Below are 25624 nucleotides of genomic sequence, written 5' to 3' on the forward strand. Positions count from 1 at the left end.
TCAATACTTCATCTCTAGAAGGAATATTAATGAAATTAAAAGAAAGTAAGGTATCACTAGGAAAGGTAGCCATGATATCATCCTCTTGATCCAAATGATCTTCATGGGGAGGTACATTTTTAGGAGAAGAATCAACATCATTCCTCAAAGATTCGTCCTTACAATGGAAGTTTTTGAGAGAAGTGTTGATAGTCTCTTCTTGCACCAAAATGTTCTCATGGGTGGGAGTAATTTTTGGAGGGGGTAAACCATAGCTATGGATGAAAGGAATAGCTAAGTTATCATCATATGCATAAAAGGGAACATCATTAACATCTTGGATAAAACTTGAAATTGAACTAGCAAGAGAAGATAACAATTCCATTTAACCAAATACACTTATGATCAAACAAGATATTCATATGCCATATTAATCAACAATTATGTAACCAAGTAATGTTAAACAAATGTATGCAATGAATATCTAAAAATATCATACAAAATCAGATTATCTGAAGTTATGCAAGTATAAGAAGAGTTGGGTTCACCAAAATGTAAAGTACTAGAAGTGGAATTCACTAGTCTAAACATGCAAACTAGGAACCAAACCAAATCCAACTAATTACATTTGAGAACAACCATGAGACCCAAATACAAACCCTTAGGAGAGATGGGTAAAATGGTTTTGATTGTTCTCCTTTGTTTTTTGATTGATTGGATAAGATTGATGCAAAGAACTAGGGTAAATGGTGCAAAATTGACAATAAATAACATAAATAGAAAATTGTAGATATGGAAATAGATTGACATGTATAGAATCAGAAAGGGGATGTAGAGAGGAACTTGCCATAGAAATATGAGATTTAAATGACTAGACATTAAAGACAAGTGCCCTGGTCTTGATAGGTATCCAGGTGCAAAATGATCTCAAGAGCTTCTAATCTTCCTTCTGGTTAACTTTTAGGTCAAAACACCTAGACCATAGCGCTAGGTGCCCTAGTACTGGCAGATAGGGGTTCTCGTTGTAAGTGTCCACCTCTTTTCTAATAAAATTTTCTTGGTTGCTTCTATCTCTATCTACACTATGCTCATATACCTTCAGTTTGAACCCAAAAAGTGTTTATGAGCCTATAAATGCACAAAAGGAGAGAAAAATTGTGTTGGGTTGTATAGGGGATTGCCTCAATCAAACCATGGGTTGGAATCAACCCTACAACAATGATGATTATGGAACAAATAGAAATCTGAAGTAAAATACCGAATTGAAATAATATTACCTCAAGATTAATGATATCAATGAGGATGCAATGCTATTAGGATAAGTCCTCCATGTGTTGATGCAATAACACGATAAATCAACACAATATACATCATGAAAACATACTTGAAGATGACTTGTTGTAGCTTAATACTCCTTGAACTCAGATCTTCTCTTGAAGAGTAATAATTGCTCTTGAATTAAAACTTCTATATGAGAAAATAAATTAGAGATGATGTCTTATATAAGGTTCTCAAGGTATTTTCTCTTTTTGACCAACTTACAACATTAATATCCCAACTTGGAGGATGAATTTAGAAATGTCAAGGCCAACACATTATCCTCCCAAAATTTCAGCCAAAAAGCATAAGACGTTGTAGCTAAGCTACATCATCTTGACAAAATAGACCCAAATTTTAAGGGACGTTATATAATAGGCCCTTGATATTGGATTTGTATTTTGTATGAGAAATGATGACAATTAAGTGGGGGAAAAAATGCATTTAAATTTAAAATTATATAGGACCCATATAGAATTAAAATGATATAGAAGAAAGGGCACACTTAAAATAAGGGCCCCAATAGGAATGTGTTGAAGATTTAAAATAAATTAGGACTAATATTATTGAGTCAAGGATTAATTCAGGGCAAAAATAGGTCACAAAATTCTTAGAGGAATGGGAAAATCAAAATTAGTGCTAGGAGAGTGTAAAATTGAACTCATAATTAAAGAAGTACATTTATGACAATATAATATGAAAAATGATAAGGATGACATGGTGAAAATGCATAATCAAATTTAGATGTCTAGAATTCCATCTTGGCATGCCATGCCCAAAAGGGCTCCTTGAGGTTATAGATAAGCTTCTTCATCCTACAAACCAATTAATAATCTTAAATAAATCCTTGTGAATGCTTCATGTAAATCTCCTTCTAAATATCCTCATACAAAAATACACTCTTCACCATCCGTTTGATGGACAAACCATTTATGTGTTGTAAAAATAGCAAGATAGGCAAATGGAATTCATCTTAGCAATGAGAGAATACGCCTTTGTTTAATCAATACAAATAACCTATGGTAAACCTTTGGTTGCCTCAAGTAATGCTTTGAATTTGTCCATAGTTTCACCCAATAAATATTTGGTCCAATAGATCCACTTACATGAAACCTTTTTTCTTCCCTTAGGAAGAGAGACAAAGTCTCATGTGTGATTCCTCATCAAGGAACTATAGTCTTCTTCCATTATTGAATCCCACTCAAAAATTATTAATGCTTCCTTAAATGACTATGGATTAGATGTAGAATCAATATAGATGTGTGAAAGATTTTGATTCTATGATTGAGTCCTTTGAGTATTTGAAGGATCCCCAACAAGTGTACCTATTGACTATAGAGACTATTTATCCCACTGAGGTAATGAAGAAGATGGGGATGAAGGATGAGAATCCTAATCCTTAGAACATGAATCGTTTGGAGATGTAAACCTATGAGCTAGGGGTGAGGTAAAATCATTCAAGTGACCATCATCTTAGTCCACCATGGAGGAAGGATGAGAAGGAGGAGAGGCCAAGCTAGAAGAGATTGTATTAAAGTTTACATTCCTCTCAATGAAGAGTTTATGCATTTACATATCCACGAGTTGATACCCCTTGACACCATTCAAATATACAAGAAATATGCAAGGCCTACTTAATGTTCCAAAGCTTTTCATTTCTCTAGAGGAATATGTGCCCAAGTAGGAAAGACAAAAACTAAAAAATGCCTCACAACTGATTTCCGTCCACATCAAGCTTAAAAAGAGTCATCTCTTCTAATTCCTTATAGAGAACTCAAATTTTAGTGCATGCAACATAATTAATTGCTTTATTACAATATTCCAAATCAAGAGAATGACCATGAATCATGTAGCTAGCTATCTTTATGAAGGTCCTATTATTCCTTTTGGAATCACCATTCTAATATTGTGTGTATGCAATTGAATGAAGAAGATCAATCCCATCAAGAGCATATAATTTACCAAGATGATGGTTCACATATTTTCAACCATTGTTTATGCATATAATCTTGACATGCTTTCTATACTCCTCAAAGTGAGCTTTAAAATATTGAAATTTTTCAAAGACTTCATTATTTTGGCAAAGAAAGTAGACTGAAGTTTATTTAGAATAGTTGTTAATGAAGATGAGTACATAGCAAGGTTTGCTTATAAACAAGGTTGGAATAAGCTTGCTAGATAATTGTGAACCAAATAAATGATTTCCAAAGTTCTCTAAGACTTTCCTTTGTCAAACTTATCTTTTGGATGTTTGCCCATGGCATAACCTAAACACAATTCATCTTGAAAAATTGATTTGAGGGAGTTGTGTTTCCATATCCTATGAGATGATTATTTAAGATAGTGGTAGTTAAGATGGAAAAACCATTCATGTCATAGCTTACTTCATCAAATCTGAATGAGTGATTAAAGTTGTAAAAGGAAATTCTAGCACAAAATGGAAGAATGCATATAACTAAGACTCATGGCTATATTTTCTCATTACAACCAAGACAACACATGAAGATATCTGATCAAAATTGATTTGGGATAAAACTCAAGATTTATTACCATTCTCAAGATGAGTTATTTGGTAGATTAAATGAAAATATAGGAACATAAAGAACACTCTCAAATGATCTATCATCGATGTCAATTGAATATTTTTTACAACTTCCACCTAAGTATCATCACCTAAGAATGTGTGGCACTGTACAAGGCTCAAATGAAGAGAATTATTCTTGATTACAACTCATATGATGTGTAGCACCTTATTCAAGTATCCATTATTGGTAAGATTCTACTAATGCAACAAGTGCCTATCCTTTCCTTTTCTTTGATTTTGAAGAAGTGGAAGGAGATATTATTGTGTGTAGGAAGATGGAACATTGATGTGATATTTCTTAATAATGTTTGTCAATTCATCAACTTTCTTAGCATGGAAACATTGATCTTCATGACCAACTTTCTTGTAGTATGAAGAAGTCAATATCTCCTCCTTCTATTATTTCCCCTTCTTTGAAGAGGATGAAGTATCTCCATTTGAAAGAGAATATGATTATGCTCTATCTTTTGATGACTTGAACTATGATTACTTATTTTTCTTATTAGAACCCATCTCATTATTTGGATGACCTGCCACCAAATCCTGTGACTTGGATGGCTTGATAATAGGTCCATGAAGATCAAATTTTTCTATTGGCATAAACATTTTATGAGAGAATCAAATGATGGTGTAAAATAGGGCTTTACCATAGTCAACCAATGAATTTGCAAACTAGAAACAAATCCTGAATATTATGAAGGAAGCTTGCCTACCAAATTGAAGACCAATTTTGCATCCTTCTTCTAAAAAACACATTATTTGAGTTGTGCCCTTAATTTAATAACCTTAGTTATTGTTGATGGTGGTTTTAGAACAACAAAATTCAAGTAGAATGATAGACACTCTACTTCTTTTTAAAAGTTAAAAGATATCCTTGTGAAGTCAACTCTAAGGTTTCTTTTTAGCTATGTATTGATCATGTTGGATAATTTAAGTGGTTTATGTGATTTTGTTAACAAGAGGCCTTTATTGGTACAACCAAATTTGAATAGTTATTTATAGTTTTACACTTGGTATTTGTTAATCAAAGATCAAATATTTTAAGATTAGGTGAAAAAATAAGTATCTATCCTATTCTAGAATATCCTAATATATTCTTGTAACAGATGAAAATTGGGGTTTCACAAGTTATGCTTTGTAAACTAGGAAATGACATAACTTTTACATGCATCACATTATAAAATGAGGATGAAATCAATAGATCCAACCTCAATTCTATTAGGAATAGGATTGAATGCTGATTGGAGTCATATTTCCTTTTTGTTTAAGTTCAAAATGTAATTGAAAATGTGTAAATTGAATGCCAAATCTAATGTAAGAAAGTACATCCATGAACTAACAACTTGGATTGATTATGCTAACTGATAATGAAACATAAACTTCACAACAAGTACATAAATGGATAGGGAATTTGAATGTGCACTTGTGACTAAAATTTAGTGCTGATTTGGTAGGACCAGGGCACCTAGTGCCTTGGTCTTTTTGAGCCACCGTAAGAGAATCTAGAATCTGTTTGTAAAATCCAATGAAAAACATTGAGGACAAGGGCAACCCCAATGCCCTTGCCCTAGAAAATCAGGTCCAAATTATGGGAATAGGTTCATATTGGGCTCCAGATGTTGTCTGAGGTCTTCTTGCTCCATCAAGTACTTGTAGCTACACACAAGAGGAAAGGAAGGGCTTTGTGGATAGGGGTTTGTCTTAGGTCAAACCTCGGGTTTGGAATTAACCCTAAGTGAAATAGAAATTGAACTTGAATTGAATTGGAAAGATTTAAATTCTTGAATGTAGACATTTATACTTTCAATAGGTGATGCAATGTTCTTAGGATAAGTCCATGCATTGATGCAATAACATGATAAATAACATAAAATCCATCATGAAATCATAGATAAAACATAACATGAAGGTGCCTTGATGTAGTTTGTTTCTCAAATTGAATCATATTTGCTCTTGAGGAAAAAGGATTTCTCTAGAATTGGATGATAATTTTAGCATAAGATAAGATGATCATAGATATCCAAATGAATTGAGAGAGATGCCTTATATGGGGATTTCATAATTAAAATCACCTTTAGGCTGACTTATATTTGATATATTTTCACATAGAGTGGGGTTTGAATTAGATAAGATTGTTAGATTATCCTCCTAAAATTTGGGGAAAAACGTCCAGGACCAGGTAGCCCCCATCGATTTGGTCCTATTATATTTTTTCTAAATTTATAGGGATGCGAGGTAACGAGATTTTAATGTTGAATCGAGCTTGGTGGCTCAAACCATAACTCATAGGTATGCAAAATATGCTTTGAGAATCGAAATTAGGGTAAGATTATAGATAAATAAGGAAAAAATGATAAAGGACACACCTAGAATTAAGGGCCCAAATAAGAGTGTGATGACGTAATAAAGTGGAATAAGACCCATAATATTGATTTAAATATTAATTTACAATAAAGGTCCCATAATGCATAGAGGAAAGGGAAATACTAAAATAGGTGCTAGGAGAGTGTGAAACTGGACACAATAATAAAGGTGTACAATTTACGATGCTACAATTCTAAACTTACCTTATAAATTTTGAGCCAACAAAAAATAATATCAAAATAATATCAAGGTCCAGAGAAAATTAGCTAAAAATAAGATGAACTATAATATGAATGGACAATGATAAGATTTAAGTTTATTTCTTAGCCATGAAAGATATAATGAAAATAAAATAAACCAATATTGCAATGACTAGTTTTAAAACCATTCACAACATCATTGCAAGAGTCTAAATAAAATCTCAATGTAAAGATATTTCAAATTGAATGTAACTTAACCACCATATTCGATGTGCAAATTCAATACGCAACTCTATTACAAAACATAGTAAGGTAGAACTCACCAAGTTATCCACTCTTAAAGAAATGGAGCGAAACAAACCACTACCAAGGTAGAGAGCATTCAAAACATAATAGGCATGATCCTTTCATTACTTGAATAGATGAGCACTTTATAATTTTCAAGAGCACTTCCACACTAAAAATTCAACAGTTCAATTCGTATAATAAATTTTAACAACCCTCTTCAAAGTCCATAATGTTGGCATTGGGTTGTCATTGATGTCAACCGGTATGAGAGATGTATGTGCAACACTATTAAGGAGGAGTACAGGTTGAGATATCTTTGATATCACCTTGTGTTGTAGAACATTGGTAAGGTAAGGTAGATTTCCCCAAGAGTCACCGGTACACAAGTTGGTGCTTGACTTGTGTGGATGGAATGGTAAGGTGATCGGTACTGGTATAGTGCATCCCCGGTAAGGAAAGGATGTCAATTGGTAAATGATGTGTTGACATGGAGAAGTCAGATCAACCAAGTGAGTGGTTGTCAGCCGGCCAAGGTGCTTGGATGTTGTTTGTGATGAAGAGGCAAAATGTTACCTGAATCACATCAACACTAGAGGAGAAGAATGAACAGGTCACATGTATGTTGTAAGGTTGCAGGACAACAAGACTCCCACCCGATGAAGATGTAGTCATCATGAGAAGCAATGATTGACAGTGAGTGTGCCCACACTGGATCTATCAGTGAATCAAAGGAATGCCTCAAGTGCATGAGAATAGGGATATGCATTGGACCGACAGAGAAGGCATGATGAAATGCTGGTACAGATGAAGAGTGATGAGTTTGTCATTATGACAAACCGGTTGAGATATGATTAGAGTTGATCAAGGATAAGACAAGGCGCATATGCAGATGTCTTCCCACCTTGTGGGAATGTGCATGCTTTGGATAGACATGTCTGAAGACCGGTTTGGGTGTTCCACTGACAGTTCAACAAGTGTAGACATGAAGAGTTAACCGGTAGAATGTGAGATACCGACAGGGTTAGAAAACCGGCAAGAAAGAGGAACTGATAGAGTGTTTGGTCGGTGATCCTATCTAGACCAACATGAAGATCCTTGTTGGTAGTTGGTCGACATGGATACCACTTGGAGTCAATGTGGCAAGCTCGCAGAGATTGGTGAAGTGTCGTGTAGAGATAGGTATTTCTACAAGTGTGCATTGAATATGGATCTTGTGATTTATGGATCAGATTAGAGAAGTGTGGCGTGAGGAAGAATGAACGACAGAGAAGAATTAGGGAGTTGTTCGTGCCTGGATCGAAGCAAGAAGATCAGACTGTGAGAAGACCTCAAGGAGGAAACAACCGAAATATTAATGGCGTTTTGACAGAGGTAGGTCAAGATACATGACTGTGTTTGCTTTATTTGGAAAACGTGTATTGGAAGGTGCGTTATTGGTGAAGTTGTACAGTTGGCCTCGAGGGTGATGAGGAAACCCTAACTGCCTAGATTTTGAATTGACTTTTGGTGAGAAAACCAGGCTATAAATATGCAAGACAAAGACTTAGTTAAGTTGTTGCTGAATAGAAGAATATTATGCTGCTGCAAAGTGTGTTACTTCTGCATGTAAGAGCAAATCAGCCAAGTTCTCAATGAGTATCTCAGAAGAGAGTGGGAGTGAGTGAAAATCAAGTTGAAGTGTTCAATCGGTAGCAGAGCAGAACTGGTAGTGTCAATACCGGTAGAGTAGAAGTGAAGGAAGCTACAGAGAAGGCAAACAGAAAACCGACAAAGTGTTGTACCGGTGAAGAGCAGATTGTAAGGTGGAGATCCAACAGAGCAGAAGAAGAGGAGAGGTGTACCGGTAGAGTTTACCGACAACTAAGTAGCAAAGGAGTGAGTCAGTGTAGCAGAGAAGGTATCTCACCGGCAGAGTAAGGTATATGAAATTGTTGCAAGATTCAGTTGTAACAAGACAACTACCTTTGTAATTGATGTTTTCATTGTGATCATTGAGTTGTAGCTTGGTGCAGGGGTTGTATCTCCTTTGGGTTGTTGACCATAAACAAGTTAGGGGTTGGTGTTCCTTGGGTTGGTGCCCAAAACATTGTAACAATTTTTATTATGAGGCTGGATTGGAGCAGTAGACTCCAGCAACATTGCTCACTGAGTTTTTTCCCTCTTGGGTTTTCCTCGTATATGTTAGTGTTATGTGATACCCCTTGTGTGTGTTTGCATTTGAGTTAGTCTCCTCACTAACTAGTAAGTTTGTTCATAGTTAGATCTAAAAATCGGTATGCACACATAGGATAGTGAAAGGGAAAAGTTTGAGAACCACTAATTCACCCCCCCTCAGTGTTGCATTGTGTCTAGCACATAAGAGGGTTATAAATAGCCAATGTTGGGTGCAAAAATGAATCCAACCTCAACAAGTTGACATAAATCACTTTTTTCCTCTTAGAGCTTAAAGTTACAACTTTCAATACACAATATACTAAACATAGAGAATTACAAGCTCAAAATAACCTATGAAGTTGAATCTATCCCCAGGAAGGATAGTACCTTTAATAGTTACTACATAAGAGAAAAGAGAGCATGTTTTTTATGCTAAAAATTGAGCCTTGAATTCATTCAATGCATCCTTGATGAGGATGGAATTGGGGCCGATTATATATTGGATCTAATGCTTTTGGAGTTTAGAGATTTATTTGCATTTTTTTATCACCAATTTAATCTCTGAGAACCAATATTGAAACTTATTGAAGTTGCACTTGACACTCGTGAAATCATCAATTTGTCCCTTTGTTATTTCTTTTCTCACATTTCTAATGAACTCTTTAATAATAACCTTAATAGGAAAAATAAATTACTAAGATTATCCTAGAAAGTATAGGGTATGACCTCAACAATTTGTTCTCTCTCTCTCTCTCTCTCTCTCTCTCTCTCTCTCTCTCTCTCTCTCTCTCTCTCTCTCTCTCTCTCTCTCTCTCTCTCTCTCTCTCTCTCTCTCTCTCTCTCTCTCTCTCTCTCTCTCTCTCTCTCTCTCTACCTTTGTTGTGTTAACAACATCTTGCTTGACTAAAAAAATATGCTTGCACTCCTTAATCATTATTGCTTTGCATTTAGTGGCCTAATACCACTCTATTGGTGATCCAAGGTTGGTAGCCATTATTACCTATTTGCTTTGCACTTTTGCCTATGGGATCTTCATCATTTATTTCAAGACATGTAGGTTACACTCCAATGCGTTAAGTTCCTCATCTAATATTTTTTTAAACTTTGGCAAGACACTTGATTTATCACCCATCTTTTGGTAACATTGGATAGCCTCCTAGATCAACCTATTGTCTTGAGCCTCTAAGGAATAAGCTTGAAGTGTTCTTTCCTTTTAGTTGCATATAATACTCCATTGAAGAAGTGAGTTGGCTATCATTTCTGCTAAGTGCATTTTATTTCTAGTTGTTCATTATATGTTCTCATCTTGCCTATCTTAGGAATTGGGTGACCGAAAAGTGACACAAACATTGTATCTTATCTCATTTTCACTTGGATTTATTTAAAAATAAAATATGGGTGCTTATTACATATTTGATAGCTATAATAGTATTAGATGAATTGAGCTTCTTTGGATGAGGATCATCCATGTGGTAAGGGTGTTTAATCCATTCTTTGGTCCTTTTGATGACCTTCTTAATTTTGTTCTTAATTGAAAGGTCCTCATGCACTAACCAATCAACTTTGGCAAGGGGTTTGTTGTATACTTTGTTATGATTGTAGGAAGGGTCCAACACTTTTCCATCCTCATGCATGGTCTTGATAACCTTCTCCAAAACACAGGTCCCTTAACTAATGCGAGGGGCATTCAGCTATAGTCTCTGATTCTCACCTCATGCTCATCAAGGCAATACGAGTAGAAGTTTTCAATATCTAACACATGTGCAAAGAACCCAATAAATGGGCCAATCTTACCTAAAGGATCAAACTTTTATCTAGCCTCATCTAAGTGCATGGTGAGATGGGCCATTTCTAATTCAACATTTATTGAACATTATGAATGCTTGAGAAAGAATAGTTCCCAACCTTGATGGGGAGGGAAATTTTAGCCTTGTGTTTGCATGCAATCAACCTTTGGATCTCTACAGCTTGCCTAAAGATCTCCAAGAGAATAATTTTTTGCCACATTTAGATCTTCACTTCCTTACCTTGGGCAATCCTAAGTGCCACATGATTGACCCCAAATTTAAATTTTTAAAATTAAAATCCTATCTTTCTTGCCCCTTTTCACTAGTCATTTTGAGCCAACTTGGTACACATTTGTGCAACTTATTGCTATGTCTTGGTTTTTGCATACATTCAATGTGCAATCAATTCATAAGGTCAAATAAAACAAAAAGAGAGAATTCATTCTAGGAACACTTTGGTTTTGGAGCTTAAAAGAAATCACCGTCTACACAAAAATCACATAGGCTATCCATAAGTTTGTGGATGTTGTCTTCCATCATTACTCAAAGCCATAAGGTAAGTCAAAAAAGGGGGTTGAGTCGGTTGACCTAGGTTAATATGGTCTTTGCAATCTAACAACTTTCTTAAAGAGAGTTTTAAATACCAGTTGTCCTTACAAGCATTTAGATACCAAGATTAAAATGAATAAGGTTTGAAAATCATCAACCTACCAAATTAGATTTGTGCATCAAAAGTCAAATCTATGTCATAGGGTCAAACCTAAGCCACTCAAGATTAATTCACATAAGAATTTAAATTTGTTTAATTCAGGATAATAAGCTTATCAAGAACATCGATTTTTTAATTATGTAAAAGTTGATTTTGTGCACAATGAACATTCATGTTTCCTCATCTAATTAAAAGCTAAGTGCCTTGATCCATTACATTTAATTCTTAAAACTAACATTTCAATTTGTCAAACTAAATTAATTATTAACTAATAATTATATTTTTTTCATTAACATAAATCTATGAAAAAGGAGCTTTTCCTAGTTACTGTAAATATTAATCACTTATTTTATTAAAAAATAAAAAATAAGTGTCATTGGATCTCCTAGATTTCAAATTCTTGTGAAACAAAACCTTATTAAAGTTCTTACAGAATTTCCAGCTTTTGTAAGGCTTTGCCGGTTATGTCTTTTGGAATCTTTCCAGTGATGTTATTGTTTCTCAAAACCCTGCAAAAACCCTAGCTATTATAAGCTACTTAGAAAGCTGTTCAATTAAGCAAATAAATTGTTGAAAATAGTACATCTATATTTCAGAGAGCGTTCTTATACTCACAATATTTTCAGATTAGTTAGCTTCATTATGGAATCCAAAGGGTTCCCACCCTCTGCAATATCACTTATCCTCCTGTTAATGGCCGAACTGTAAATATAACTCTGAACTTGGAAGCACATTGCAATTTGATACACTGTGAACAAATTACGATGGAGAAAAGAGAGTATAACAATACTAACAAGTCTTCTAGTTGAGATAAATTTGATACGTTTGGTGGAATAGGTCCGTTCAAAGAAGTTCCTTGGAGTATTCTGCAATAAAACCATTTTCTTTTATTAAGAACATAAGGTTTTCACAGACAATGAAAAATGAGTACAAATCATTTGAAAACATGTGTGTTGAAGATTTCATAGCTTGAAATGCACAAATGAAATTATCTCACAATTTTGTAAGATTTTTCAACTTCCCAATATCGCTTGGTATTTGACCTATGAAATTATTGGAAGATAGATGCCTGCACATCATAAAAATAGCAATACGTAGTGTCAATAAGTTCCTGTGTGTCACATCTCTAGTTTGAATGTGGCTTAGTTTCGACGACTATATGGTTCTGTAGCATTTTCAATTTCCTAATCTCTGAGGAAGTGCAGCAGAAAGTGTATATGAAATTTGGTCATTCAGAACTACATTCATTCTATAATAGGGGATGAAAAACAACAACTGTATTCTACATTCATTCTATAATAGGGGATGAAAAAAAACAACCGTACTCGGTTTATCAGAAAGCAATGCAAACAACTGTACTCTGTTAAAGATATCAGATTTTCACAATCCATACTGCTTTTTGATTTTGTTTCTGGATTTGATTGTGTTCATTTTTTTAATTAATGTTTCAATCACACACTGTGATTTATCATCATGATATTAGAGAGATCAAGGAATAGAAAAATAAACTCTCTAACATTCTTGATGATGGATCACAGAATATGTTCCAAACTGTTGATGCAAAAAAACTAAACACAATCAAATCCAGAAACAATAACAAGAAACTATACTACGTTTATCAGACTGTTTTCAATGCAAACAAATAATTGTATTTTCAAGAGAAAGAAGAGAGGGGAGAGGAATTACAGTATCTCCAAATTCCCAAGATTACCAAGCTCTTCTGGAATAGAACCAGACAAACGATTTCTTGAAAGATACCCGAAAAGAATTCCAATAAACAAACTGATAAATGACCATCCTAATCTTGTAAAAAAGTCCATTGAAGTGTGCACAACTCTTATATTCCTGCTATTATCCTATTTTCACTAGTTGTTCCGAATTGAAAAGCTTCACACTGTACATGGACTATATAAAAATGATATTCAGTATGCATACTATGACAGACAGAACAACAAATAAACTCTTGCAAAGAGAACTTACAGATATTTCAATGAAGTCAAGGAACCCAATTGTGAAGGTAATGGGCCAGTTAACAAGTTGTCTGTCAGATCACTGTCAAAAACACCAATCAAAATGCATAGATAGGTAAGCTATAGCTAGTACACGTGATTTAACACTGAAGTGGATTAATAATGCTTTAATTGATAAAGAAGTAAATATACAGGCATTTTTAGTACTTTAGCAAAAAGAGACGACAACCTATGCAGTAAGAACTCTAATCAGAATAGAGGTTCAGAAGAACCCAAATGAAATTCCATTTGAGATATGAATCTAAAAGGACTGATTGGGTAGATTCTTAAATAGGGTTTCTTTAGTAGCACTCATCTCCTAAGGAAAGGGAATTGGTTAGGTAACCATATATTTAGCAAGTTATATAAGCTTATGTTTTCCCTACATAATTTGTTAAATATATGGATAGCTGCTTCGATAGAATAATAGATGTACAGATGCACAAATAGTTCTTTTTTTACTTATGTCAATACTCAGAACTCATTTTGTACACCACTCTCGAAGTGCAGCAGAAAGTTTATATGAAATTTGGTCCTTCGAAACTATTTTTGATTCTATAATTGGAAATAAAAATAAAATAACTGTCTTCTTAAATGCATGAAGGTTCTATAGTTCATGATAGTTTAGTTTGATGATTTCTGGGTTTGACTGTGTTAAATTTTTTCATCAATGTTTTCAATCATGCTCAATGATCCAACATCAGTATGAGAACTAGAAAAGAGAAAAAAAATTAAACATTGATGAAAAAAATCAAACACAATCAAATCCAAAAATCATCAAACTAATTGTACTCTCTTTATGAGAATGTTTTCAAATGAAAACAACTGTACAATGCAAACAAATGAGTGTATTTTAGAGAGAAAGAAGAGAGGGGAGAGGAATTACAGTATCTCCAAATTCCCAAGATTACCAAGCTCTTTTGGAATAGAGCCAGACAAAAGATTTCTTGAAAGATACCTGAGAAGAATTCCAATAAAGAAACTGATAAATGACCATCCTAATCTTGTTAAACAATCCATTGAAGTGTGCACAACTCTTATATTCCTGCTATTATCCTATTTTCACTAGTTGTTCTGAATTGAAAAGCTTCATACCGTACATGGGAGTATATAAACATGAATAGCATTCAGTATGCATACTATGACACACAGAACAAGAAATAAACTAATGCAAAGAGAACATACAGATATTTCAATGAAGTCAAGGAACCCAATTGTGAAGGTAATGGGCCAGTTAACAAGTTGTCTGCCAGATCACTGTCAAAAACACCAATCAAAATGCATAGATAGGTAAGCTGTAGCTAGTACATGTGATTTAACACTGAAGTGGATTAATAATGCTTTAATTGATAAAGAAGTAAATATATAGGCATTTTTAGTACTTTAGCAAAAGGAGACAACAACCTATGCGGTAAGAACTCTAATCATAATAGAGGTTCAGAAGAACCCAAATGAAATTCCATTTGAGATATGAAGATAAAAGTATTGATAGGGTAGATTTCTAAATAAGGTTTCTTTAGTAGCATTTATGCAGCCATACATTTAGCAAGTTATATAAGGGAAGATATGACTAGATAGCCGCTTCAATAGAATAGCAGGTGCATAAATAGTTCATTTCTAGTTGATGCAAGGACTAAATGGGTCTATATATGAAGTTTTATTACTCACAGCTGTTGAAGTTTAGTAAAATTGGCCAACTCTGGGGGAAGCACCCCACTAAGATTGAGACTGCTAAGTGTTCTGCACCCAAAATGTCAATACTCAGAACTCATTTTTACACCACTCCAGAAATAATAGAACATGCTACGTGGAACAATTTCAGATACATACATGTTGGTGACGTGACAAACATTATTATTGAGGTAAGAACAATTACATCCCAGTCCTGGAAAAGTACTGTTATTAGGCTTGCCTCCATTGTCTGTGCATGGATCTTCAGTTAAGTTCCAATTTGTCATACCCAGTTGGACAATTGCCCTCAGTGCCTCAGCTGTTGATTAAAAGACACATCCCACCATAAAAAATAAAATGAAAAAGTGTTAAGAGAGTTAAAGCAGATTGGTACAAATCAGTCTAGTGAATTGCATAAAAACTGTTAAATTGTTATGTACTTTCATTCTTGTCTGTGATTGCAGATTCAGCTTCTCCTAGTAGACAACACAAAAGGGTAAAGGAGAGGATCAGTGAAATAGTGTAGATTAGCTGGGAAGTCATTGTGCTATAAATAACAGAATACAAGTTACAAAATTGTTATCAGAAACATGTATAATAACATTATAGACTGCAGAAATCATATGTATACAGCATAATAACATTATGGACTGCAGAAATCATATGTATACAGCAGAATACAAGTCACATAATTGATTACCAATGACAAAGGTTAGGGATGAATTGTCTTCATTAAAGATACTTTTTGAGTCCTGTGATAGGACAGGGTTAGGGATGAATGGTTAGGGATGAATTGTCTTAATTAAAGAGACTTTTTGAGTCCTGTGATAGGACAGGGAGAGAAAGATAGCCTGTATCAATTAATGGTTTTAGTTGAATAGGAAATTCGATGTAATAGACCACAAGATTTTTAATAATTTATTTAATTAACTTTTAAATAAAATTAATTTTTTTAGTGTAAAAATGAAATGTGTTGTATTGAATACTTATTAGTTCCTGCCGATAGGCAGGTATATTAATGCATTCATTTGGTGCATTTTATTTTTTAAGGCAGTCAATCATTTGAGAGTATTTTTAAAAATTTGTTCATATTTTTATAGTTCTAATTTTTGCCCATTTTTTTACAACTCAAATAATACTATTTATCTGCTTTTTTATTGGTGAATTCTGCAAACAGTCATGGCAAAAAATCTATTTTCTTCAAATATTTAGTCAATATTTTTATGAACCATCCAAAGTGTCAATAAATTTGCGGTCTTGTTGATTATGATAGATGGTCTTTGAAATCCATAAAGATGTACCAAAATCTTATCTTATTCAATGAGATCCAAGAAAGTCTAAATAAAAAATTATTTCTTAAGACATATTTTCCTGACAAATGTCATATAATTCAATGCATATTTATTATACTTTTTGACAATTGTATATATATTCAATAGATAGAACTATTAGTATTGTACATTTTAATGTGTATGCACTTGACACATTAAATTTTATAATATGTATAGTACACTAAGTGTCTAGAAACATCCTCCATTGCTTAATGCATGCACATGAATTTTTGTGCAGTTGTTCGACTATTAATTATCTTTTGTTGACTTGAGAATGTTCCTTTCCATTCTTTTGCCTTTATCAGTTTCTGTCGCCTGTCACCTGTGTGTATTCGAGCAATGCTGCAATACTTCTTTCTCTCTTGTCACCTCAAGAACGATTCAATAGCAACTGTTGGAGAAATGGAATAGTGTTTTCTTTGTGCTTGCAAATTTAGGTACAACAGGTTTCTTCTTAATGTGTTTCCCATTTATATGACTTGAGAATTGTAAAGGTGCATAAACTATTTCCATTCATTTGCAGGCTTCCTCATAACCAAATTTGTTGAGCAGGGAAGGATCAGCATTGGAAATGGAATTTGCGTAAAAATTAATACACAAGAGGTATACTCTCGTTAATGCATATCAATAGAGTATTTTTCAAATCACATTTACATGACGTCTGCTTCTGTAATACTGTGAAGTTCAAATCTGAAGTGTGCTTGCAAGGTTGTGGTGATATGCTTAAGGTCCTCAAATGTACCAGTTGAGACATGACAAAGAATCTATAATTTAGGGCAGCTTTTTCCATATTTGACAACAGTAGTAGCTCCCATAGTATTCACATTCAACGCAATATCAATCCCTGATTATCACAATAAATAAAAATACAATTCAATCTTCTAACCAAGAGATTTTATAAAATCCATTTTTTGAAAGTCTAGCAATCATTGCATTTCATGAGGCGACACCACTTTGAGGATGTCTGTCAACAATTCAGGTGTGTTCTCTGCACTTCCACAATTTGTTTGCATGTCTACAAAAGATTTTTCACCTTTAAAATCTGAGAATAAACCAACCTACTGTGATATTTGAGGCGTGTCCATACCATATTAAAAAAACTACCACTTTGGCATAGTCTGAGATGAAACTAGTAAAGAATTTGAGGTTATGTCACCCTGTACATCAACTTGAAAGCTACAAAATCCCTTTCAAAGAATCTATTTTGTGCATTTCCCGCAATCATTACGATATGTGAGATCACATTTACCCTCTATCTTCCCTCAGCTTCAAGCGGGAAGGAGGATTTGCCAAGATGAGTCCCTTTCTTGTATGATAGCTTCTCGACTTCTCCCTTTCTTCCTTTTTGGGAAAGCAGGTTTCCTTCTTTCTTGAAGCAACCACTTACAGAGCTTTACATTTCTTTTGCACTTACCTTCCAAACTAGATGAGTCCAAGTGGTTTTTGTGGGCAGCAGGAATCCAAAAGGGTAAACAGTTTTGTCTACGTTTAGGATAATGCAAAGGGTAGGGAAAGTTTTGTTTTCCTAGCTAGGTCCTTACCCACGTGCCAGGCTATAGGGACTCATCAACGAGATGTGGCACAAGTGCCGCAACCTTCACTGAGCACCTCGAATACATCCCAATCGGCAACTTGAGGGCCTAGCAAACCCATGGCCTAGTGATAGAAAGCAATTCTTTATTCAACACAGAACCCATAGTTTAAGAAATCCAATTCTTCCATGGGAAATATGACGTCTTTGGTAGATTTAGCTCTATCAAAGAATTTATCAAATAGAATCTTGGTGCCTTGAGCATGTATTGGTCTTTTGAAGGAGCCAATAGGTATGTTCAATAAATCCTATTCGAACCCTTATTTAGTTTATTAGATGTTCTTTTTATTACAAAGAGATGAAATCAACATAAAAATCCTAACTTTAAATTCTTAAAGTAGAAACTAACACCACAAATCTTCTTCACTATACAAATATCCTTTTAGTAGTGTTAGTCTAATAATTGGAACTATTTGTAGATCAAATATTTTAAAGAATCATAGAAATATGTCATTTGTTTATAATAAATGCTCATACAAGTGAATCAATGAAACTTCCCACAAGTCATTGGCATGTTTAAACGTGGGTCATTGATATTGATCTTTTGTGTGAGCTCAAATCAATGGTTGGTGCATATTTTTAATCACAATACAAGAACATTTGAAAACGCCAACAACAAAGTTGCATTATAAAGAAATAACACACTATAATTGTGTTTCACCACTTGTTGAGCAGCTATTTTGCTTACCATTTAGCACATGATAAAAAAAAAACTATCTTCATCCAAATATTTCTTCTAATTGTAATCTTTATATGTATTATTTACAGATGCTACAAGTTCAACCTAGTAAACTATACATAAAGGTAAACATAATACATTACATTTAGCTTTCTTCAGTTCAAAGATTTCCATGAACTCTATAATGTGGAAAATACTAATTTACAAACAAAAAACACAATTTGTGTATTACAGGAAGGACACCATTTTAAAGGCATAAATCATGGATGTCTACCATATGGAGCAACACCTGTGAAATGGAGCACTACTACTTAATAAATAATAGAAAATTGGCTAGAATTTTGCTTTTTCTGTTTCAAATTTTATATTTATCTCTCTCTCTCTCTCTCTCTCTCTCTCTCTCTCTCTCTCTCTCTCTCTCTCTCTCTCTCTCTCTCTCTCTCTCTCTCTCTCTCTCTCTCTCTCTCTATCACACACACACACACACACACAACTACTCTTCTATAAATGTTGCAAATGCTGACAAGACAAATTTATTATAATATGCAGTGACCCTCTTTTATATTCAGCTATGCATTGTCTTCTTTGTCGTCAACATCTTAAGAAAATATGTTATTTGTCTATTTTTGTTTTGAAATTTTTGTTTGTCTTGAGATAATTGACATCAACATAATGATCATTGATATCAACATAATGATCATTGACATCAACACTAATCAAAAATATTTCGGCAGGAACTTGACGCTTTGCGTCTCTTGTTATTATATGTTAAATAGTTGTTTGTTTTTATAGAGTAAATGTTAGAGATCAAATGTTGTTAAATGTAAATATTTTATAACTATTATTTTGATTTTCGATTTGATTATTCTACACTATGAAATTACTAAGTGAAAGATTTTTATTTTGCTTCCACCAATTTTTAGAATAGTCAAAGTCAATACTAGCACATGACTAAGATTGTTCAATGACTTCTAATCAAATGTCTTTAAAGGAAAAATAAATAAATAGTTAAGTGGACGATTTCTAATTTGCTTCTAATAAGAAGGTATAGAATGGTCCAAGTCAATATCAGTATGTTTATTAAGATTGTTTAACAATTTTTAATCAAATGATTTTCAACCAAAAAATTGAAATAGTTAAGTTCAAATATTTTCTTTTTTATTAAGGCTAAAGATAGGTTTTGGAAAGGCTCAAATTCTGTTGCAAATATTGATTCAGATTTAAAAATATATTTTAACAAATAATTATGAAAATATTTAATGGCCAATAACATCGTAGACACCCCAAATTCACCACTAATTTTCTTTATAATAACTCCCCCCTAAATTAATTAAATAGGTTACTATTTAATTAATTGCCTTCACCATTCATTATTAATTAATTCCCACTCTTTCCCTAATATTAATTAATTAAGCCAACTTTATTATATAACTTTAGCTCTTAATTCCTCCAACTTAATCTATTAATTAACCCAAGATTAGTTAGTTGATTACGCTAATTAATCCCTCTTAATATTTCATCTAATTTAGTATTCCACATCATCATTAATCCTTAGCCTTTTAATCCTAGCCACTAAATCTATTTGCATGGATAATTTTTTTGATTGTTTTCCTCTTGTCATGTGTCCTTAATCTCCCTTCTGCTCCCACATGCCTTAGCATGCAAACTCATCCCACTTGCCATCTTGGAAGCATCTTTGATTTCCACATCAACCCAATTCATGCTCCCCCATGTGTGGGCAACTAACTTGGAGGTATGCTAATTTTCCACCTTATCAATTGACCTTGACTCATATCTACTTCAAATGCTTACATGACAACTTGTGAGAATACTCGGCCTTCCACCTCACATGCCACTTGCCTTCTTCTCATTTAGCCATACACCTTAATCAAATATCATCATTTGATCTTGGATCTTCTTCTCCCTTGTGACATTTGTCACAATGCTATCATCATGTCCATGGATCAAAATCTTAACCATTGATTCAACATTACATTTGCTCCCTCTATTTTCCTCTTAGAATATGTATTTAATGAGAGGTCTAGCCTCCCATATGACAAGACACACTATACTTATGTTTTTATGAGCTAATAATCTACTTTCATGCTACTATTTTCTTGATTAAATCCACTTTTATGCTATCATGATGTTGTCAATTTGTGCAGTGCTTTAGCATGGATCAATCACATACCATCATTGGAGCTTATCTAGAATAATGGAGGTTTGATGTGTGTTTTTCAGTTATTTTCTTCATGTTTGTTGTTTATGTGTCTCCATTATTGCTATATCACAAATATGTTTTCTATGTAAAATTTTGGATTTGTGCTTGTTGATTTGTTGGTTTTATAAGTCACACAGAGGGTGCATATTCTAGTATGCACAATAGGACCAACATCCATAGTTATTTTATGCTTGTAGGTCTCAGTTCAACAATTTCACTACATGTTTTGATGATTTCACATTACATTTTAGCATATGCACTTTGTGTTTTAGTGGTACCACATCACATATAACATGTTTTTTCATAATTTTTATATAATTAAATTTTTTTGACAAAGAATCATTTCATAGGCTATTATAATGCTGATTTGACTAACCTTTGGTCTTTTACAGACCTAATACACTTTGTTACAATTTTTTTAAATTTCCACAACTTCAATATATTTTGATATTTCTACTCTATATTTGAACAATCACATATAATATTTCAACAAATATAATGTTTCAATATATACATATTTCATAATTTAAAATGTATTTTTAACCTTTTTAATTGTTTTGCTTAGAATGATACATATTTTAGCATGTGTAAAGAGGTAGAACAAAATTTAAAAATTTCTATTTTTTAGATTTTGACAATTCCACGCTTTGTTTCAACGAATCCAACGAGTGTTTTGATATGAACTTTTTACTTTTTGCTATCAATCCATAATTCAACGTACACTAGGGGAAGAGCACCAGTAGCCGTCATAGCTAACTTCGTGCACCCATAGATCCTAAATGGTACATCGGATTTTGATTTTTGTTTTAGTTGTCTTCGTATGCCACTTAATTGCTTATAGCTATTGATTTGACTTCTAGGTAGTAACGATGCACACTGTGGAATTAGTTATGCGCACAAAAGTCAAAAAGTACACATTTCAAAGTGTCACTTGATACCTAACTAAAGATGTTCTAGTAACCGTCCACTCAAAATTGCTAGTACTTGTGGACAAATATCCCAATAGTTTTGCACAAATGTTCCAATAGTGATGCACAAATGTTCCAATAGTGGTGCACAAATGGGCCAATTCTGAATAAAAATTACAAAAAATGACTAGCTATTGGTACAAAACAAATTTATTAAAGGTTTTTTCACTATGATAGCTATTGGGGGGTCAATATGGCAATAAGTGTGTAGGTATTGGAACTATGTTAGCTATTGGTGCTCTTCCCCTAGTGTTTTGATATGAACTTTTTCCTTTTTGCTATCTATCCATAATTCAATGTACATGATTTGTGTTTTAGTAGTTTCATAATTTCTCAACTTGTTCATGTTGACTTATGGTCATTTTTGTAGCTTGAAATTGCAAAGTCCAAGACACACCTTCAAACTTATTGATTTTATAGTTTTGTAGTCAATGAATTGATTATTGTCATTTTCTATTTTTGGTTGTTTTATTTTATGATTATTTGCTAGTATTGAAAAGTTAGACTTTGTTTTTTCTACACTTTCATTTGGGTTAGGGGAAGGGTACTAGGAGTGGACATAGTTTCAATAATGGACAAATTTTTGTCAACCCAACCTCCTGTTACTAGATTGTAAAGGAGCCCAAAAAATTGATAATGAAAAGTTCATTAATGAATATCACAAGTACCAATAGTGGATAACTTTGCTCAAATGTCCCAATAGTGGTGTACAAATGGGCTACTAGTGGTGCACAATGGACTAATTATAGTCAAAAAAGGCGATCTACTACTGGGGCATTTGTCCACTACTACTGCAAATTTTGAGTTATCTACTATTGGTGCAAAGGTGTTTATGTATGGGACGACACTTTTAAATGACCATTTTTTGACCTTTCTGCATATAACGATTTCCACAATGTGCATCGTTACTACCCAGAAGCTAGATCCTTAGTTATGATGCAGGAGCATCCCCAGTTCACAGCAATCTTGTATCAACCAAACAAACATTTTCCTTTCTGTTTTGTTTGCAGTTTTAGTTTTCTTTCCGTGTGTCCTAGTTTTGGCTCACCAGATCCCGTGGATTTGGATTCTACTTGAAGACTTGATCATCTTTCTTGCTTTCAGACCGCATCTCATTTGGATCACTTTCCGACAAGATATAGCTACCGATTTCCATGATAGTTTCTTGTTACCGGTTGCCTGAGACCTATTCTGGTGATATACCAGAACCCATTCCAAATCTTGTAGAGCCTTGAGCATTGATTTTGATGTTCCTTGGCGTGTGGCTGACCTTCTTCGTTTCATCCTTGGATTTTTTGGAGGAATCTCTTGGCAGAGGCCGACCTTGTTCATTTTGCATGTTAGGTATTGTTCTTCGGGTTTTGATCCCTTTTGGGCCGACTGGATCCTTTGGATATATATATATATATATATATATATATATATATATATATATTGGTCCAGACTGATCTCCTTGAGGTCCCTCCTCATCGGTGACTGCTTCAAGTGGTATCAGAGTGAAGTTTTGTTCTGGAGGTTGCACGCCCTGAATTTTGTTGTAGGGTGGTGGATTATGAATCCAAATTGCAATTGTAAAGGACTAGCATGAATCAATGGCACAAAGAGGAACTAGGAATGGTGGAGCGCATGGGAATACAAACCCTGTTATGATGGAGATGTTGCGAGGAATATCAGCCCGGTTAGAAGCTGTGGAGACAGCCCAGAGAAGAGGCTGACATATTGAAGATGTAAGAGAAGATGAAGGGGAATAAGCCTCGACAGAACAAGTAAACCTACTGGCAGTTGATTAGAATGAAGAAAGGTTTTTAAGGGTTTTGAGTAGGGCGAACACTAAACCTCATTTTACCCCACCAGAATATGATGGGAAGTTAGATTTAGATGAATTGATGGATTGGATCTCGGAGATGGAGAAGTATTTTAATTTTGAAAACACTATAGAAGAGAGGAAGGTGAAATATGCCTCTACTCGGTTGAAAGGTCATGCATCTCTTTAGTGGGAGTATTTGCAAGTTGATAGACAAAGAAGAGGTAAAGAAAAGATTAAGACATGGGATCAGATGATTGCTAAGTTGAAATCAAAGTTTGCCCCGACGAATTATCAAGTGGATTTATTCAAGAAATTGCAGAACCTGAGATAAAAGGAATCTAGTGTGAAGGAGTACACCGAAGCATTTTACAAATTGAACGTCAGATCCAGACATGTTGATGATGAAGTTGAACAAATTGCAAGATATTTGAACAGATTGCGGATGTCTATACAAGATGAACTCAATTTGGTCAAATTGGAGAGTGTTGAAGAGGCTTACCAGTATGCACTAAAGGATGAAGAGAAATTGAACAAAAGACATGAGCAGAGACAAAGAGGTAGAGGTGGAAGGTTTAACGGAGGACGATTTCAAGGAGGAAGAGGAACCAATATAGATCAGAACAAGGACAAGGAAGTGAGCAAAGAAGGTAATTCATACTGAAAGGATAATAGAAATTTCTACTGGAGGAGAGAATCAAATGGTTACCGAAATGAGAACTTTGGAAGACAAGATAGGAGGACATTTAAAGGAACTTGCTTTAAGTGTGGAGGAGAAGGACACCGTGCATTTGAATGTAAGAAGATAGAGGCTATCGAAAGAGCAGCAGTGATGGAAGAAAACCCCACTGGATCAGATAATAAATTAGAAGATGGAGAACTATTGATGATGAGGAGAGATTTGTGTCATACTGGAGGAGATGAAGAACCCTTGCACATGAAGAATCTGTTCAAGACTAGATGTAAGGTATCTAGTAAGTGTTGTAAAGTTGTTATTGATAGTGGTAGTTCAGATAATCTTGTTTCAGAAGAGATGGTGAATAAGTTGAAATTGGAGAGATTGAAACACCCTAAGCCTTATCAGATAGCATTGATTTACGATGAACATAAGTTGTTAGTAAGTGAACAGTGTTTGGTAAAATTGAAAATTAAGAATTATCATGATGAAGTTTTGTGTGATATTATACCTATGGATATTTGTCATCTTTTATTGGGAAGACCTTGGCAGTTTGATAGACATGCAATACACGATGGGAGGAAGAATACATACACTATTGTGGCCAATGGGATGAAGCAAACCTTGTTACCTTTGGAGGAACCTTTGAAGGGTGAAGTTTGTACAAATACCAGAATTTGTTTAGTAGATGGAAGGAAATTCATGGATGGACTGAGACATGAGACTATGTGTTTTGCCTTAATTCTTAAGAAGACTGAGAGATTGGAACTGGAAGGAGAACACTTGGAAGAGATAAGAGATTTGTTGACAAAATATGAGGACATCATTTCAGATAATGTACCTGATGGATTGCCACTTGTTAGAAGTATTATTCATTGCATGGACTTGGTTCCCAAAGTTATTTTGCCTAGCAAAGTTGCACACCGGTTGACACCGGCAGAGAATGAAGAACTAAATAGACAAGTGTAGGAGTTGTTGAAGAAAGGTTTGATCCCTTATGCAGTACCAACACTATTAGCACCTAAGAAGAATGGATAATGGAGGATGTGTACCGATTCAGGAGAAATAAACAAGATCACAGTGAAATACCAGTTTCCTTTGCCTAGGATGGATGACATAATGGACTGTTTGAGTGGAGAAAAATACTTTACAAAGATAGATTTGTAGAGTGGATATCATTAGATCAGGATCATAAAAGATGATGAGTGGAAGACAAAAATTAAGACAAATGAAGGACTATATGAATGGTTGGTGATGCCTTTTGGATTGACTAATGCTTCAAGTATTTTCAT

General features: G+C 34.1%; 1 protein-coding gene across 4 annotated transcripts in view; it reads right to left on the minus strand.

The window, feature by feature from the left end:
• LOC131039150 (probable LRR receptor-like serine/threonine-protein kinase At1g56140) overlaps positions 1-15847 on the minus strand; it is a 51171-nt gene extending 35324 nt beyond the window's left edge. For 3 of the 4 annotated variants that reach the window (XM_057971839.2, XM_057971831.2, XM_057971822.2), the window contains exons 1-10: positions 15503-15733; positions 15222-15381; positions 15060-15131; positions 14577-14648; positions 14278-14349; positions 13363-13434; positions 12380-12451; positions 12177-12248; positions 11998-12069; positions 11814-11891 (exon numbers count right to left, since the gene is read on the minus strand). In XM_057971839.2, the coding sequence (XP_057827822.2) occupies positions 11814-11891; positions 11998-12069; positions 12177-12248; positions 12380-12451; positions 13363-13434; positions 14278-14349; positions 14577-14648; positions 15060-15131; positions 15222-15381; positions 15503-15605 (845 nt within the window). In that variant the 5' untranslated portion in view covers positions 15606-15733. Of the gene's footprint in view, positions 1-11813; positions 11892-11997; positions 12070-12176; positions 12249-12379; positions 12452-13362; positions 13435-14277; positions 14350-14576; positions 14649-15059; positions 15132-15221; positions 15382-15502; positions 15734-15762 lie in introns of those variants that run through there. The other variant, XM_057971853.2, reaches the window with a different exon arrangement.
• Positions 15848-25624: the final 9777 nt, after the last annotated feature.

Source organism: Cryptomeria japonica, chromosome 6 (assembly GCF_030272615.1).
Source record: "Cryptomeria japonica chromosome 6, Sugi_1.0, whole genome shotgun sequence".
NCBI lineage: Eukaryota > Viridiplantae > Streptophyta > Pinopsida > Cupressales > Cupressaceae > Cryptomeria > Cryptomeria japonica.